At 43.0% G+C, this 18535-nt stretch overlaps 1 protein-coding gene across 2 annotated transcripts in view; it reads left to right on the top strand.

The window, feature by feature from the left end:
• Positions 1 to 18535, top strand: part of AGK (acylglycerol kinase) — a 157164-nt gene that overhangs the window by 81784 nt on the left and 56845 nt on the right. For both annotated transcript variants that reach the window (XM_077469255.1, XM_077469256.1), the window contains one exon: positions 10980 to 11072. In XM_077469255.1, coding sequence (XP_077325381.1) covers positions 10980 to 11072 — 93 coding nt within the window. The remainder of the gene's footprint in view (positions 1 to 10979; positions 11073 to 18535) is intronic.

Below are 18535 nucleotides of genomic sequence, written 5' to 3'. Positions count from 1 at the left end.
CCATGTGTGAGGAGAAAGGATGGCATCCACGCTCCTTTTCCATATCCAGGATCCTGCTGTTTCTTCAGCAAGGAGTAGACCAGAAATTGGAGTTGAGCACCATTAAGGGGCAAATTTCAGCCTTGGCTGTCTTTTTTTTTTTTTTTCAGCAACCCCTGGTGTCTCACTTATTAGTGAGTACCTTTGTTCAGGGGGTGCGACATGTAGTCCCTCCGGTGCGTCCACTGTTACCCCCGTGGGATTTGAACCTGGTGTTATCGGCGCTTCAAAAACCGCCGTTTGAAAATATCAGGGAGGTTCCCCTGTTGACTCTTTCCCAGAAAGTGGTCTTTCTAGTGGCCATCACATTGGCCAGGAGGGAACTGACGGCTTTGTCCTGCAAGTCACCTTATCTGGTTATCCACAAGGATAAGGTGGTGTGGTGTCCTCAACCGCCTTTTCTTCCGAAAGTGGTCTCGGCTTTTCATATCAATGAGGCCATTGTGTTACCATCTCTGTGTCCTAAGCCGAAACACCCTAAGGAGGTGGCCCTTCAAGCTCTGGACATGGTTCGGGCTCTTAAGGTGTATTTGTCTGCCACTGCTCCATTTCGGAAGTCAGACTCATTGTTTGTTTCGTTGGCTGGGCCAAAGAAAGGCATGACAGTCTCGTCGGCCACCATTTCCAGGTGGATCAATCAGATTGTGGTGCAAGCCTACGCTTTGAAGGGGCAGGTGCCCCCCTTTCTGGTCATGGCCCACTCCTCAAGGGCAATCGGAAACATCTTGGGCCTTCCGACACCAAGTGTCTGTCGCGCAGGTGTGTAAAGCGGCGACCTGGTCGTCTGTCCACACGTTTACCAAGTTCTACAAGGTAGAGCTCAGTACATCGGCTGATGCCTGTTTTGGCCACAAAGTTTTGCAGGCGGCCGTATAGTTGCAATTGAATATGCAATATATTTTCTGTTTTCCTGGTTTTCCGAAAAAAAACGCAGTACCGCTAAATTAATGCGCTGTTGCATTACATTCCGCAGTTTTTGGTGCGGCTGTGGGTAGTCAATCCTGTTGAGGGTACCCTGGTTTTGTGGTGGATTTCTACACGCACTTTTATTTTTGTGGGTAAAGTTTCACTAGTTCCCACTTGCCATAGTGGATGAAGTTTCTATGCTGTTTCCCACCCCTCGTTTGGGACTTCTTGGGGACGTCCCAATGACTAACAGAAGAGCTGTGTCCGTCTGTAATTATAAGAGAAAATAGGATTTTTTGTACTAACCGTAAAATCCTTTTCTATGTAATTCACCGACACAGCACCCGCCCCTCCTTTTTCTCTTTACATTATACTGCTTGTTGGTGTACTGATGACTGCATGGCAGGCTGGAGGGTCGTTGTGCAAGTTGTTGTGCAAGGGACTGTCCCCAGGTAAAGCAGGTTAGGAATCTTGCAGACGCAGAGCAGTGCGTTTTTCAGCCTGTGGGTACATGTGCTGTATATCATACCTGTATGGGAAAGAAAAATGGCATCTGGGGTGCAGTTTTTCCTAGGATATCGTACACTTGGGCTGTTTTCATTCAAGCGTTTCACTACATGTTGAGCGGAGTTCCCTTTAAGACCCAGGTATGGTGCGTGGTTCAGAGCCAATGCGTTTGTCTGGTCTGGTGGCTACTAAAAAGTTGGGGGCGGGGGGATGGAGGTTTAAATTTTACTGCAACTGACTGACAGCCAATGGGGTGGGTTAAATTTCACAGTCACAGACCGACAAAATTTTACGTTAAGGGTGCTGGGGATTATTATTGCATTCACTGATACCAGCATTGGAACTTATTAATACTGCCACTGACACTGATGATTGTACTACTAACTTCTTTGGTATGCGTTGAAAAACACTGCTACTGTGCGGCCCCCTGGAAGTGTTGAGGACCAGACATGAAACCTTTTTGTAATTTTCAGGTTGACCACCACTGGTCTGGTACCATAGGCCAGGCTGTCCCTGGCCTGGTGGCTAAGAAAGAATCTTGCTCTAGAATCAGGGAAGTTTTCTCTTCTCTTTGGAGGATCGTCACAACAAAAACCTGACAGACCGGGGAGGAGTCCTGGGCACCCGATCATAATAGGTGTCTTATCTCTGGAAAAAATGGCTTTGACTGCCATGGCTGTCTCTATAGTCCCGAACTATAGTACTTTCTAGTGTATGAACTGGCAGCCTTATCTTTCAAGGGACCCTTTTTGGTTCTGCATAGGGATAAGGTGGTGTTGACGCACAGGACTTCCTTCTTACCTAAGGTAGTTTTTGCCTTTCACATAAATCAGGGCATTGTTCTTCTGGCTCCTGTTCACCAAAAAGAAGTTCCCTTCATTGTTTGTTTGAATGTGGTTTGGGCTTTGACAGTAGATTTCTCAGCCACTGCTTTTTTCAAGAAGACTGAGGGATCAACACCATAAGAGTGCACCAGCTTCTCATTCCACCATCTCTAGGTGGCTCAAGCAGGCCATCATCCAAGCATATGGTCTCAAAGAATCAGATTCCACCCTTTCCTGTCAAGGCACACTTTATTAGATCTGTGAATGGTTCTTCTGCATTTTGGTATCAAGCACCTGTCTAGCAGATTTGCAAGGCTAGCACCTGGTCACATCTTTTCTATGTTCTACTAAGTGGACTTTTCAGCCTTATCTGATGCCAGCTTCTAGCATAAGGTCCTTAGTGTGGCTCTGTGAGCTTCAGGCAGTCCCTAGTTTTCTTTTTTCCGGGGCCCTTTGGTGATTGTGTGCTGTTTAGCCCACCCTTCAGTTGGACTGCTTTTGGACATCCCAAAGGTCAATGGCTTTTATTTGACAAGGAAAATTACTTTACTGGTACCAGGATGACACAAATACTAAAATTTCATTACACTTTTTTATTTACATTTTAAAAGAAACAACAATATAAAAACCCAGAGATTACTAACTTGTATTGCAAGGTTACATCTTCAGTGCTGAAAAAATATAAATTATTGTACATAACTTCAAGAATAGCAAGTCGATTCACAAAAATGCCTCAGAACCTAGCTAAAGAAATATATATTAGATATACATATTTCAAATATTTCAAAATACATTATCATAATAACATGTCCAAATGCATTCACATGTCCCTCTAGAGCAAAAAAGACAAAAGTGGCCCACAGGCATGGCAGGTTGGATATAATATATGACTCCCTTAACGGTGAGGATCATAAGTATACATGTTCCATCGACCTTTTGCCCCCCTTTTTCCTTGGCATTTTTGGACATCTGATATTGGATGTGGTATAAACTTGGCAGCAACATTTTGAGAATTTATGGCTTTTTGTGTCCCTCAATGAACGAGAACGAAAACTAAACTTTTGTACTCACTGCAAAATCCTTTTCTTGGAGTCAGTTGAGGGACCCGTGTCCTACAACAAAGAGGTGACCCCTGCCCCCACCTATAACTGGCCTTCACAGCAAGGAGCACATGGAAGGGAACACGCATGAAAGAAAAAAACTGAGAAAATTCCCAGCTAAACTCGCCAACCAGTCTGCTTACCAACCGAATTAACCTGTCCAACAGTATGCGTTAAAAACGGGGGTTTAGTTTGCACACATTTGCAAATGCATGCGTAAAATGCAAGTCCTCTTCATGGTACCCTGTATGGTTTGCAGTCCTAACCTTTTAAATTTTAGGGTTTCCACAATGGAAGCACATGCATTGTTAATGGATAGATAAGAGGCAGGTGGGCCTGGAGGTAGCCCAACCCTCCTTAAAGGCACAGGGGTATATTGGACACATAGCACAATGACTGCAAAGGTGCCCAGTGTGTCCCCTGACCAAATTTACACCAGTAACAAAGAGATGGCCCCTGCCCCAACCTATAACTGGCCTTCACAGCAAGGAGCACATGGAAGTGCAAACGCATGAAAGACAAAACCAGAGAAAATTCCCAGCTCAACTCGCCAGTCTGCTTACCAACCAAATTAACCTGTCCAACAGTATTCGTTAAAAACGGGTTTAGTTAGCATACATATGCAAACACATTCATAAACTGCAAGGCCTCTTCACAGCATCCTGTATCGCTTGCAGTCCTAAACTTCTAAATTCATGAGGGTCTCCACATCCGTGTCCTGCACCTCTGTTTTTGATCATCTCTGCACTGCTTTTCTACAAAACTGAGTCATGCTGGTAGTGGTTATCCTGGGCTGGCCTACAGTTTGTTTGATTTCCAATGTCCAGTCCTCATGCAGGTGGCAGTATAACACGAAAGTTATAAACTTCCCAAGTTCTTCCGGACATCCTAATTTTCTTAAAAAAAAAAAAAAAACATTCAAGTTTTTGATACAGTGTTTAAGCAAACTAACCCCTTAATGCTGACTGTACGTACGCATATGTAGCAACATGGTGGTGGGCTTTAATTCTGTTTTTCCACTAATATGCATAGTCCTGGCCCTGCTGTTTAGTGCTGGAGGTATGCCAACTTAGCACTCCCAGCAGAGTGGATGCAGGACAGCAAGTGACAGTGTTAATATAATTGGGAAGCCCACCTCTGCCACTTGATATTAAGAACTCTTTAAAGTGTCACTTAACCCACACCATAAAAAACTATCAATAAATACTGTATTACATACTGTTCATACTCCCTCAGTCACTATGAAATATTCTGTATTCTGTAAAAAAAAAAAAACACATGCTCAGTTTTCAGTGAATTTCTAAGTTGAGCATTTCCTCCCAATCAAAGCTGAGCAGCCCATGTGACTATTGTGACTATAGAGTCACACATGTGGGCATATAAAAAATATTTAGAATACATATCAGCCCAAACTGAGGAAAAAATATTTTTTATATATGTATATATATTTTTTGGGGGGATATTTATTATAGCAAAAAGTAAAAAATATTTTTTTTTTTCAAAATTGTCGCTCCTTTTTTTTGTTTATAGCACAAAAAATAAAAAACGCAGAGGGATCAAATACCACTAAAAGAAAGCTCTATTTGTGGGAAAAAAGGACGTCAATTTTGTTTCGGTGTAACGCGCAATTGTCAGTTAAAGCGACGCAGTGCCGAATCGCAAAAAGTATTGTGGACAAGAAGGGGGTAAAATCTTCCGGGGCTGAAGCTGTTAATTGTGGCTTATTCTAAGACACAAGCTGGAGGGGTGACTGTCAGAAATCCGGCCACCCCATTTTATTGCCAAAAATAATAAAGATTTGATTTCAAATATAGATTTGTAGGACAATTTAAAACAGTTTATTGCTATTAATTATTTTTACTCTGTATCCCAAAGGCTGTTTTTATTTTTTATTTTTTATTTTTTTTAAACATGTGACCAGCAGCAGAGGACTAGAATCTCCTCCTGTTTGTTTCCCTGCAGACAGGCTGGGAAAGAGCTGGGTCATGTGACAGCTGTATATCGATTTTAGATTTTTTTTTTATTATTATTTATTTAAAATAATTACAGTGCCATCATCCACATAAGAAATGGAAGGGGGCAAATGCAAATGAAATGGTGTGTTTCATATCACTTTAACGTGCTAGCTCAAGCTGGCTGGAGGGGGTTAAATGTTATCCAATCCGATTTCACATCTACTTTAAGTTTTGTATAGAGTGGGAAAAGCTCAGAACCTGACAGGTTTTTATTGCTGTTTGTCTGACTGCTGGGGAGATTTCCTCTAATTTCCTGTTTACCTGTCACTGACTGTACAATATCATGAAATATTGCAGTGCCAGTGAATATAATAAAAACCTACAAAAATAAATAAGTAAACTGTGTTCCATGTGCCAAACGTGAAGTCTCACTTAAACTTCATAAATACTCAGATAAAACAAATTTGCTGCCATCAAGCAGATCCTTGGAGTGTAATGAAAACACTTGAGTGCCACTACCTTAATCAAATGCACACTCGCCAAACCATATACTGTAACAGGTACAGCAGACACAGCATTGTTTCTCGGGCACATATCCTCCCCAGATGTATGCACTTCCACTCCGGAATCACTCCTGTTAGGCAGCAGCAAAAGGTAATGCCCACTGGAACCTATAGAGCTCAGCAAGGAGCCAACAGAAAGTCAGTGATAGTGTAGAAGATTACATAAAGTTTTATTGTAGAACAGAGCCAGTGATCCAATTGAATGTGAGCGCTAAAAAACAGTAAAAACTCGACGATCCAGGATTGTGCAGCGGAGTGATGTCAGCACTGAGATTCTGCCCAACTAGTTTTGTTTAAATGGACATTCTTAAAGGTTTACTGTCACTGACTGTTCCCATACGGGAGATTATCTCTCACTTCTTCTGATGTAAACCCCTTAATTTAAGGTGCAGTCAAGGTAAAATAATGGCATTAGCTATGCATTCTAGTGGGCAACAAATATAAAAAACTAAACCTGTGTGGCTAAATTCAAGCGTAAAAATACATTTTAACTATAAAAAATATAAAGCAGAGGGGTCACCATCAGCATTTCAACACCAGGAAGAATGCAATAAGAAATGTAAGAGCGTGATCAGGGCAGCTAAAATAGACCACGAGAGACCCAGAGGAGTAAAAAAAAATCTCCAAAATTTAAATAGTAAAAAGCTGAGGTTCAAGCATATTGATCCCATAAAGGATAATCATTGGACGTTGGTTGCAAATAATGAGAAGGCAACTGTATTAAATACATTCTCCTCAGTTTTTACTAAGGAAAATGTGGGGTATAATAAACAGAACTGTATTGTTAGTAACATAGCACAGAATATACTTTTGTGGCTAATGGAAGCCAGCATTCAAAAGAGATTTTGAAAAATCTAATGTGAATAAATGACCAGGACCAGATGGCTCAAAGAACTTATCCATGTTATAGCCAGGCTGTTATACATAATCTTAGTGACTGGAATGGCACCCATTGATTGGGGAAAAGGCAGCGTAGTACCTTTTCAAAAAAGGGCTGAGATCTTTACCTGGAAACTACAGACCAGTCAGTCTAACATCAATAGTATGTAAACTATTGAAGGGGGTAATAAGGGACCTTGTCCAAGAATTTGCTGATGAAAATAGTGTTAACAACCAGCATGAAAGATTGGTCTTGCCAGACCAACCTGTCAACATTCTACGAGGAGGTAAAGAAAATTTTGGGTAGTGAGAAACAGAAAAAAAGGCACCACATCCCTGGGCATAAAGTATTTCAAGGATACAGGAATGGGAAATGGTGCCAGTTGAATAAACAATATATTTAAAAAAAATATACATTTTATTAGAATAACAATATTTAAAAAAGAATACATTCAACAATCAATTGTATAAATGTCATACAACACTTCAGCCACTTGTGTTCAACATGTTTCGCTCTGAAAGAGCTTCTTCAGGAGATTTATAGTGCAAAGAGAATACATGATATTAACATCATTGATGACATTAAAATATTATTACAGTTTTGTTACACTAGTTGTTTTTACATTTCAAAAAATCATCACATGCAAATTATTATCAGGCCGAGAGAAAAACCTACCAAATAACCTAAAATCAATTCTTGAGACGGTCAGACAAATCTTTCAAAGCCAGAGTCAAGGCATAACGTTGCAACCATAGGGATAGAGAACTTCTTTAAAACTATATGAAGGAAGTATTTTAAATATCGTTCGATTAAATGTCACAATTACCTGATATACGCATATCCAATTTATCCAAATGTTAGGATTTACCTTATTCGTTTGGATGTTTGAATCTGACCAATAAATCTCCTCATTGCAATAGAAACCAGTCAGAGCTGGAATTTGTGAGAGCCAATGAGCAGTTGGATTTTCCTGAATTTCAAGGAGCCACCTGCAAAAGCGGGACAAGTATCCAGCAGTGGGAAATCCCACTATTGTATAAATTTACTGGTTCAAAAGACAGCCTTCCGGCAAATAGTCCTAATGGAGAAGCATAAAAAAGATTGTATGTAATCTGTGTATTGTATAATATTCTCATAGAGAGAATCCTTTCATGAGGCACAAGCAAGCCACAAATGTATTCAATAAGGGGCCAGACTGACCATCCTTCCCCAGGAACGACAAAAAGCCTGTCTGGTGCTGACAATTGCAGCCCCTTCCAACTAATAAGAGTGGCCTGTTTGTCCATATTGATCCCCATAGTAAAGCAATGAAATGCTTAAATGTTTTATATTACAAGTCTGGAAGCAAAAAAGGGTTTTCAAGGGATAAGGAGGGAGAGAAGAGGCCAACAACCTCTCTCACAAATCCTCCATCAGAAATGGTGGCAAGGCGCCATACATTTCAACTCCTTGTCCCACTGGCGTCATCAGTGGGGCACGTACGTATTGATCGTGCCACTGTGCATGCGTGAATCCAAGACAGCGCACAACCCAAAGACACCACCACCATCTTGGAAAGTCCTCTGCCCATAGGCCACATAGGGGGTGGACCGGTCTGCCCCTCAGCGTCGCAGTACAGGGGGGGGGGACAGACAATACAGAGCACACTTTGCAATCCGATTGTCGAGATTGAAATATTTCCCCACAAACAGGCGTTAGCTGACAACTAATAGGGCTCTAGTTTTGACAAGGATGATTGGTCAAACACCTTGCAAACAAGTGCCCAGGGCGTCCGTATGGTTGCTGATGCCAAGACCCAGCTGCTTAAATCTGTCTTTACATATCGTTTCTAAATAGTTACATGGAACTTCATACAGTGTTTCATTCAATGAATCTATGATTGGATGGATGGATGGAGTATAAAGTTCCATGTAACTATTTAGAAACAATATGTACAAGAATATATACAATATTTTTTATGCTTCTCCTTTGTAGAACTATTTTCTGGAAGGCTGTATTTTGAGCTATTACGTTTATACAATAGTGGGATACAGGTACTTGTGACATTTCATCTAATAATATTTAAAATGCTTCCTTCATTAGTTTTAAGAGAAGTTCTCTCTCCTTACTGTTGCAACGTTATGCCTTGACCCTGGTTTTGGAAGATTTTCTGATCGTCTCAAGAATTGATTTTAGATTAATTGGTACGTTTTCCTCTCGGCCTGATAATTCGCATGCAATGATTTTTTGAAGTGTAAAAACAACAACTAGTGTAACCAAACTGTAATAATAATTTAATGTTATCAATGATGTTAATAGCATGTATTCTCTTTGCAGCATTAAACTTCATGCAGCTTTATAAATCTCCTGGAGAAGCTGTTTCAGATCGAAACACATTGTGTACAAGTGGCTGCAATGTTGTATGAAATTTTATACAATTAATTATTGAATGTATTTTTTAAATATTGTTGTTCTAATAAAATTTATATTTTTTTCAATATATTATTTATTAAATTGGCACATTTAAAAGTCCCTTTTCCTGTATACTTGAAATTCTATGAGGAGGTCATTTGTAATCTGGATAGAGAAAGGTCTGTGGATGTGGTATATCTTGATTTCGCCAAAGCTTTTGATACAATTCCCCATAAACTCTTAATTTACAAATTGAGTTCTCGTGGAATCGATGATAGTGTATGTACCACATTACAGACTTGGCAATGGCATGCAATGCCAAGCTGCAGCAAGCAAGGCCAGCAGATTATTAGCATGAATCAAAGGGTCTTTACTCAAGATAACCCTATAACTCTACCACTTTACAAAAATTTGGTTTGGCTTCATCTTGAGTAAGGATGAGCTCCGGCGTGTTCGCATGCTCTGCACGTGGAGCATGCGAGTACGCCGGAGCTCATCCCTAATCTTGAGTATGCCATCCAGTTCTGGTCACCAGTTGTCAGGAAGGAGGTCCTGGAACTGGAGAGAGAGTCCAGTTAAGGACCACAAAGTTGATAAGGGGACTTGAGGAGCGACTTAAATCATTAAACTTATTCTCCCTGGTGAAGAGATGCTTAAGAGGAGATATGATTGCAATTTACAAATATCCAAAGGTTTATTCTAGCAAACTATTCATGGCCACTCACTGAAGTTAGATGAGAAGTAGTTAAATCATATACTGTGTAAAGGGTTCTTTACTGTTAGAGAAGGAAGGATGTAGAACTCCCTTCCTCAGCTGGTGGTGTCAGTGAGGAGTGTTGATATTTTCAAAAACTTTTAAATGGGCATCTTGGCGGAAACAGTATACAGGGATATGGAAAATAGTAGATACATAAACACACAAACTCTAAGGCAGCCCATAGATTAGTCATTTTTTTGATCAACCAGCAGTTGCTGTACTTCCAATAACAGTCTTTCCTGTCTCATGGCCTTGTGTAATTGTGTCTTTCTAGTAACATCAGCCCTGTACAAGTCAGTCGGTAGATTGACTTCTGTAGAACATCCTTGCCCATACATGGATTGAAATTCAGCTGGTCCCTGTTATACCGGCCAAATTTCAATCCATGTATGCCCGGTTTAAAGTGGTTAAGTCAGAAGTTTTTTCTTAATTCATTCTCTGCATTAAGATAAAAAACCTTCTGTGTGTAGCACCTCCCCCTGGCCCCCCTAATACTTTCCTGAGCCCCATCTCTGTCCAGCGATGTCCTTGAGTGCTTCGGTCATCCAGGCCTGATTGGCCGAGACACAGCAGTGGCTGCGTTGGCTCCCGCTGCTGTCAGTCAAACTTAGCCATTCAGAGGAGAGAGGGTGTGGGGCTGAACCGTAGCTCCGTGTCTGAATGGATACACTGGGCTGCAGCTTGGGTGCCCCCATAGTAAGCTGCTTGCTGTGGGGGCACTCAACAGGAGGGAGGGGCCAGGAGCTCCAGCCAGGGACCCAAGAAGGGGAGAATCTGGGCTGCCTTTTACAAAACCACTGCACAGAGGAAGAAAGTATAATATGCTTGTTATTTTAATAGAACAAAAAAATGAGACTTTACAATCACTTTAACACAGGCTGAACTGTATGGACTGGTATCTTAAGTGATCTTTACCAACTATGTAACTATGTCAGCTTGGGGCCACAGGTTAAATGGCCAATAGAGGTTCATAGCTATCCCCTCTCCTTAAAACTGACATAGTTTTGGTTAGAGTTTGGATTTAAGTAAGAATAAGTTGCATGTTTTCATCTTTCAGACAGACTATGAAGGCCAAGCCAAGAAACTCCTGGAACTGTTGGAAAACACAGATCTGATAATTGTTGCCGGCGGAGATGGAACTCTGCAAGAAGTAAGTGAGATTTCATATGGCTGTATCCTGTCTCTTTTCTTAACCCTTTCAGATCCAGGACAAACAAAACTTTTTCCAAAAATTTTCGAATGCACTGGTTTATGCTGGCCATACACACATAGGCTGAACTAAAAAATAGTCTGACAGATAGTTCCATCCACACTAATACAGCGCAGATGGATGAATCTCCAGCTATGGCTATTTTATTTTGACAGGCAACCCCGCTGGCCAACAAAATAGTTAAACAGTAGCTACATCTGATTGGATGCAGCCGCTGTTGGGCATTAATCTCCTGCCCAGCTACTTTTTTTTCCTTCTCGTACATAATGGGACACAGAGTCTCATAAATTACTGATTGGTTATAGGCTCTCACTAGGTGATTGGACACTCGCACACCCTAGACAGGAAGTTCAATCCCCCATATAACCCCTCCCCTTACTGGAGGTACCTCGTTTTTTTCGCCAGTATATTAAGTGTTGGTCAAAAGTAAAGCTGTGCTGAGCTCCGCTGGAATATCCTCACTGGGGCTAGCCATGCAACCGGATCCATTCAAGGTGTCTTTTCCAGGACTAATTGGATGGTACCCGGGCCTCGTGTCCGGGTACCATGCTTCTCTTTTTAGAGAGGTGGACCCCGGGACCCAGTATTTTTTTTTTTTTTCAGCCATATTCCTGGTGGGGTGCTTTACAGGCCCAGAACTGCGGATCCCACTATTCAAGGGGCCCTAGTCTCTGAAGTTTTTTTCCTAAACAGAGCCCACCGTGAGAGGGGAAGATTGGGTCTGTTTCGCTCTGTAATTTTTCTAATTCTAATAAGTCACCACAGGGGGCTGCTTAGAGCACATACCTTTCATGCCTGTTCTGTCTGCTTGGTGTCCACGATCTATTCTCCTCCAGCCATGCTCCAGGTAGGATGAAGGCAAGAGGTTTTTTCCCTTCTGGGACTCCCTTCACGGATTAGGGGACTGAGACAGGCCTGGGCAGAGAGCAGTAGCATACCGCACCATCCGTCGCCATTACAGCAGCTTCACAGCCACCGGCCCTTCTCTCTTCAGCCTCCCCTCCATGCTTGCCACAGGAATTAGGGCCTCAGCTTGTGCGGGAAACACTCGTTTTTGAAAAAAACGAGGGGGGGGGGTGGAAGTGGTTGGAGGAGGGGGGGGGGGAGCGCTAGGCCACACAGGCTTTAAAGTGCAATCTTTTTCAGGTGCACACAGCCTATGGAGGGACACAGAGCTGACAGGCGCATGTGAGTGTGTGACACAGGCATTCCCAGGCAGCATTTACTTAAGCACCAGACTGAGTTTTAGTAGCAGCGGCTGTTACTGAACTATAGTGCTCAGCAGTTAGTGCATTTTTTTGTGGTAGCTCTATCTTTTGTTGCATTGCACTATGGGTAGAAGAGGTACAAATACCCTGAAGAGTAGGGGCTCAAAGGGGTCTCCTTCAGACTCTGAGGACCCACCCTCTGCAGCACCTTCCCCCCTGCAGGACCCGGGGAGGCTGGCCAGGAGGAGCCATTGAGGTAAGAGGCTGCAACTGCTTCTGGCACTTCAGCCCCTTTATACATTACACAGGAGTTTTTTTCCTCAACCATAAATGGATTAGAGGAAAAATTAGTGGCCTTAATCGCGTCTTCACTCAGTAGAAGAAAACGCACTAGGTCCCCCTCTGTCACCCAGGACACTCAAACTGAGGAACTCTGGGATAAAGGAGAGGTATCCCCCTCAGAGGATCGGGATGAGACTGATGATTCCACTTCTGAGGAATCTAGTGGAGAAGGGCCCTCTTCAGCTTCTCAGGATGAGAAGATGGTGCAAATTCTTGCTGGATTGGTCCGTTCCACATTTAAATTACCTGTATCTGAGTTAAAGAACCCACTTCTTGTTTGGGTTCTCTGAAGCCTCCTCAAACCGCACATGTCTTTCCTGTTCATAGTTTACTGGAAAAGCTTACTCTGAGTGGAATCACCCAGATAAAAAAAATATGTGGGATATACCGGCGGTTGATGCCGCCATATCCTCCGTAAATAAAAGCCTGACTTGTCCTGTTGACAATGCTCAGATGCTTAGGGTTCCAACTGCTAAAAAATTGGAATTCCTATTAAAAAAAAGTTTTCTCCTTGGCAGGTTCAGTAGCTCAACCTGCAGTGGCAGCAATTGTTTTTGAAGTTACATAGTTAGTAGTAAGGTTGAATAAAGACACAGCCCATTCAGTTCAACCTGAATTGAAGTCTGTCAATATTTAAGAGACCATGTTAAACAGGTGCTCAAAGTTTTACCTGAACAGCAAGCTCGGGGGTTGGCCAACCTACCAGCGGCTTTGTGTTTTGCTGTTGATGCTATCAGAGATTCTATCCTCCAAACCTCTCGCCTTATGCTTGGGTTGGTACACATGTGTAGAATCTTATGGTTGAAAAATTGGCCAGCCGAATCGTCATGTCAGAAACTCCTGGCTGGATTTGCTTTTCGTGGTGCAAGACTGTTTGGAGAGGATCTGGACAATTATATCCAAAGGATCTCTAGTGGGAAAAGTACCGTGTTACCAGTCAAGAAAAGGAGTGAGCTTCCCCCCTTTAAACGGGTTCTTTCTCCAGTGCCAGGGGCATCAGCCTCCAGGCAGTCACAACGGCCTCCTCCGTTAGGCTCAAAGGTTAAAACTCAGGGTCAACCCCAGGGACAAAAGAAGTCCTGGGGGAGAAGGTCTTCAAGACAAAGCGCTAAGGCCTCCTTATGAAGGGGCACCCCTGCTCGCTCGAGTGGGGGCAAGACTGCTAAAGTTCTCAGGGCTCTGGCAGGAGGAATTTTAGAACAGATGGGTGATCTCCACAGTTACTCTAGGTTACAAACTAGAATTCAGAGAATTCCCTTCTCGTTTCCTCAAATCAAATGTACTCAGAGAAAAAGAAGTCCCTCTTTCTAGCGTTGGAGCGACTATTGTCACAAAATGTTATCGTGGTAGTTCCCACACAAGAGCAAGGATTTGGGTTTTATTGAAACCTTTTCACGGTACCAAATCCAAACGGAGATGTCAGCCTTATTCTAGATCTCTAAGATCTAAGCCGATTTCTAAAAGTTTGGTCCTTTCGCATCGACTCGATCCAATCGGTAGTCTCCATCCTACAAGGGGGAGAACTTCTGGCATCAATAAACATCAAGGATGCGTACCTGCATGTACCTATTTTTCATGCTCATCAAAAGTACCTGCGTTTCGAAGTAGAAAAACGCCACTTTCATTTTGTAACTCTGCCTTTTGGGCTAGCTACTGCACCTCGGGTGTTTACAAAAATCTTGGCCCCCTCCTCTGGCCAGATTAAGGGCCCAAGTTATAACAGTAGTAACATACCTAGACAACCTGCTCTTGATAGAGCAGTCAGTAGCCCACTTGGACCAAAACTTGGTCACTACAATCAGCTACCCTGGAATACCTAAGTTGAGTCCTCAACTTAGAGAAGTCTTCTTTTAAACCAGTAAGAAGACTAGAGTATTTGGGTCTGGTCATAGATGCAGCCCAGAAGAGGGCATTTCTACCCCAAGCAAAGATCAGTTCCTTAAAAGAACTGATTCAGGTAGTCAGAGCAAAGAAGGGTCCTTCTATTCGCCTTTGTATGAGGCTCCTGGGGAAGATGGTGGCTTAATTCGAAGCAGTTCCCTATGCTCAGTTTTATTCGAGACTGCTGCAAAACAGTATCCTGTCAGCCTGGAACAAGAAGGTTCAGGCGTTAGATTTTCTGATGCGTCTGTCTCCTACAGTGCGTCAGAGCCTCAGTTGGTGGTTGATACCCAAAAATCTGCAAAAAGGAAAATCCTTTTTACCAGTTACCTGGACAGTGGTAACAACAGATGCCAGTCTTTCGGGTTGGGGAGTAGTTCTGGATCAGTCGACTGTCCAAGGGAGATGGTCCAAGACCGAGAGGACCTTACGAATCAAAATTCTGGAGATCCGTGCGGCGTATCTAGCCTTAAAAGCCTGGGCGCTCAGGTTACAGGGTTTCCTTGTCAGGATCCAGTCTGACAATGCTACAGCAGTGACTTCTATCAATCACTAAGGAGGCACCAGGAGTCGTACAGCTCAGAGAGAAGTAAACCAGATCTTGATCTGGGCAGAAAAGCATGTGCCGTGTATATCGTAAATTTTCATTCCAGGGGTAGAAAACTGGCAGGCGGACTACTTGAGTCGCCGGTAGTTAGTCCCTGGGGAATGGTCTCTTCTCCCGACGTCTTCTTGGGTATATGGCAGAGATGGGGGGTTCCGGATGTAGATCTCTTGGCATCCAGGTTCAACAACAAAATCGTCAACTTTGTGTCAAGAACGAGGGATCCTGTTGCATGCGGGACAGATGCATTGGTAACTCTGTGGCATCAGTTCTTTCTGATTTATGCATTCACTCCTATTCGGCTGCTGCCGCGACTTCTTTGCAGGATCAAGCAGGAAAAGAAGTCAGTGCTTCTGGTGGCTCCAGCCCAGAAGAGCTTGGTATGCAGAAATAGTGAAGATAACGGTAGGCTCTCCTTTGACCCTAGCGTCGCGTCCAGGCCTGCTCTCCCAGGGACCAGTATTCCATCCTGCCTTCCGAACGCTAAATTTATTGGTTTGGCTATTGAAACCCATGTTCTGAAGAAACGTGGGCTTTCAGGCCCTGTGATTTCTACCTTGATTAATGCAAGGAAGCCTGCTTGCAGAATGATTTATTATAGAGTCTGTAACGCATATGTCTCCTGGTGTGAACCCAGGGGTTGGCACCCCAGAAAATATGTCATAGGCAGAATCCTTGAATTTCTGCAAATGGGGTTAGAGATGAAGCTGGCCTTGAGTACCATCAAGGGTCAGGTCTCGGCCTTATCAGTTCTGTTTCTGTTTGTTTCGTCCACTTGCTTCGCATTCTTTGGTCTGAAGCTTTATACAGGGGGTAACGCCCCTTAATCCTCCAGTTAAGGCGCCTCTAAACCCCTGGGACCTTAATTTAAGTCTGTCCGCTTTACAGAAGCAGCCTTTTGAACCGATACGTTGAATTCCCTTAGTTCTGTTGACACGGATATAAATTTTTCTGGTGGCCATTTCTTCTGCCAGAAGAGTGTCAGAATTAGCGGCCCTCTCTTGTAAAGAGCCGTATCTAATAATGCACAAGGATAGAGTGGTGTTACGCCCTCATCCTAGTTTTCTACCGAAGGTGGTCTCAGGTTTTCATCTAAACCAAGATATTGTTCTGCCTTCCTTTTTTCCAAATCCCTGTTCTACGGAAGAGAAGTCACTACGTTCTTTGGATGTAGTGAGAGCAGTCAAAGCCTATCTGGAAGCGACTGCTCAGGTTCGCAAAACGGATGTTTTGTTTGTATTGCCAGAAGGTCCTAATAGAGGACAGACAGCGTTGAAATCTACCATTGCTAAGTGGATCCGACAAGTAATTGTTCAAGCTTATGGTCTGAATCAAAAAGTTCAGCTTTTTCATATCAAGGCGCACTCCACTATGGCTATTAGTGGTTCGTGGGCAGTGCATCACCATCACCTCTCCACTAAGAGCCGTAGTGGATTTCGACGATGCCTGCGGCTCAGATCTGCAAGGCTGCAACCTGGTCATCAGTCCATACATTCACCAAATTTTATCAGATGGATGTGAGAAGGCATGAGGTTATCGCCTTTGGGCGTAGTGTGCTGCAGGCAGTGGTACAAGGTCCTCAGGTCTGATTACACCCTATTTTGGGTGGTTCCCCTCCCTTGAAATAGCATTGGTTTGGGACATCCAATCAGTAATTACTGAGACTCTGTGTCCCGTGATGTATGAAAAAGAAAATAGTATTTTTATAACAGCTTACCTATAAAAATCCTTTTGTTTTGAGGTACATTATGGGACACAGAGGTCTCTCCCCTCTTCTATTGCTTTGCTAAAAAACTGAGGTACCTCCAGTAAGGGGAGGGGTTATATGGGGGATTGAACTTCCTGTCTAGGGTGTGCCAGTGTCCAATCACCTAGTGATGCCCTATAACCCATCAGTAATTACTGAGACTCTTTGTCCCGTGATGTATATCAAAAGAAAAGGATTTTTACAGGTAAGCTGTTATAAAAATCCTATTATTTGTTTTTCAGTCGCGGTAGATCAGGTGGGAGACAGCTGCCTGTGTCACCCACTGATTGAATTTCGACCAGTTCATCAGGAAACTTAAACAGTGTATGGTCAACTCTCCTCAGCAATAGCTTTTTACTGTTTTGCATGTCAAAATGTTTTACACACAAATTTTAAAGCACAGGTGGGGCCCTTAATTTTGTCATTTGTGTTTTAAAAAATATTCTGTGCATGTTTTTTATGATGGTGAAATGCAAAAAACAAGGTGCTTTAGTTTGTCTAATGCATAACATTTAATTGTGGAGAAAGCTGAGATACACATTTTGTCAATTACCTTGTTTTAAATAGAATTATTATTTGTAGTTCAAATGGGTTTAACATGCAAGGCGGGGGGGGGCTGTGCTAGGGATTTGATATGTTGGAATAGCAAGTTCAAAGTTGCATCCTATGCAATGAATAAAAAAATAATTTATGGAAAGGAAAACACACTACCAATAAGCACTTCAAATACTTGATGTCTTAATTGGTACAGTACAGGACACAGGCTGGATATTAATAGACCCTGCATTATAGGCTGCTACCTTTAGGTGATTGGACACAGGCAAAGCTTTTTGACACTCCCGTGGGTGGGTGGCTTGGGAGAATAATAATTTTGTTCCGGCCATTGAAATTAATTAATGCTTTAGGAGAGCTGGGCAAGCACCCTGTGTACATGGAGCCTTTCTCTGCAATTGTTTTACAATGTAAATTTTTTATTTTATTTTTTATTTTTTTAAGTTAAAGAGGAATTGCACCTTTTAAAAAAAAAATTAAAAGCCAGCAGCTACAAATATTGCAGCTGCTGACTTTTAATTGACACTTGTCCCAGGGTCCAGCGATGTCGGCTGCAGATGACGAGGAATCATTCGTCTCTCTGCTGCCCCTGCCGCCATCCTCTGTCAGGGAATCGGGAAGTGAAGCATTGCGGCTTCACTGCCCGGTTCCCTACTGCGCATGCGCGTCTCTACTGGTCCCCGCTGTGTCCTGGGAACTGTGTGTTTCCCAGAACACAACGGGGGGGGGCGGGCGTCTGGGGCGATCTTGTCCCGGAAGTGGTTGCAGATACCTGGATTATCCAGGTATCTGCACCCCACTCCCCCCTGAAAGGTGCCGATTGTGGCACCAGAGGGGGGGAGGGATCAGATGAGGGCATTTCTACACACCTGCCTTCAGGGTGGAGGTCCGCTTTAAGGTGGAAATATACCTGAAAAGATCTTAAAGTGGTTGTTAAGCCGCTTAATGCACTTTATACCATCCTTTCTGTTTAATAAGCCTATGTGCCCCTGTGTCTGTTTTATAAAAAAATAAGCCATCCTTTACCTGTTTTCAGAGAGCCCATCGCGCTCATGTGACCTGCCACCTC

Source organism: Lithobates pipiens, unplaced genomic scaffold (assembly GCF_037356315.1).
Source record: "Lithobates pipiens isolate NorthernLeopardFrog02 unplaced genomic scaffold, aLitPip1_a1.2 Scaffold_8, whole genome shotgun sequence".
NCBI classification, from domain to species: domain Eukaryota; kingdom Metazoa; phylum Chordata; class Amphibia; order Anura; family Ranidae; genus Lithobates; species Lithobates pipiens.
This window is presented reverse-complemented; position numbering and strand designations above follow the sequence as displayed.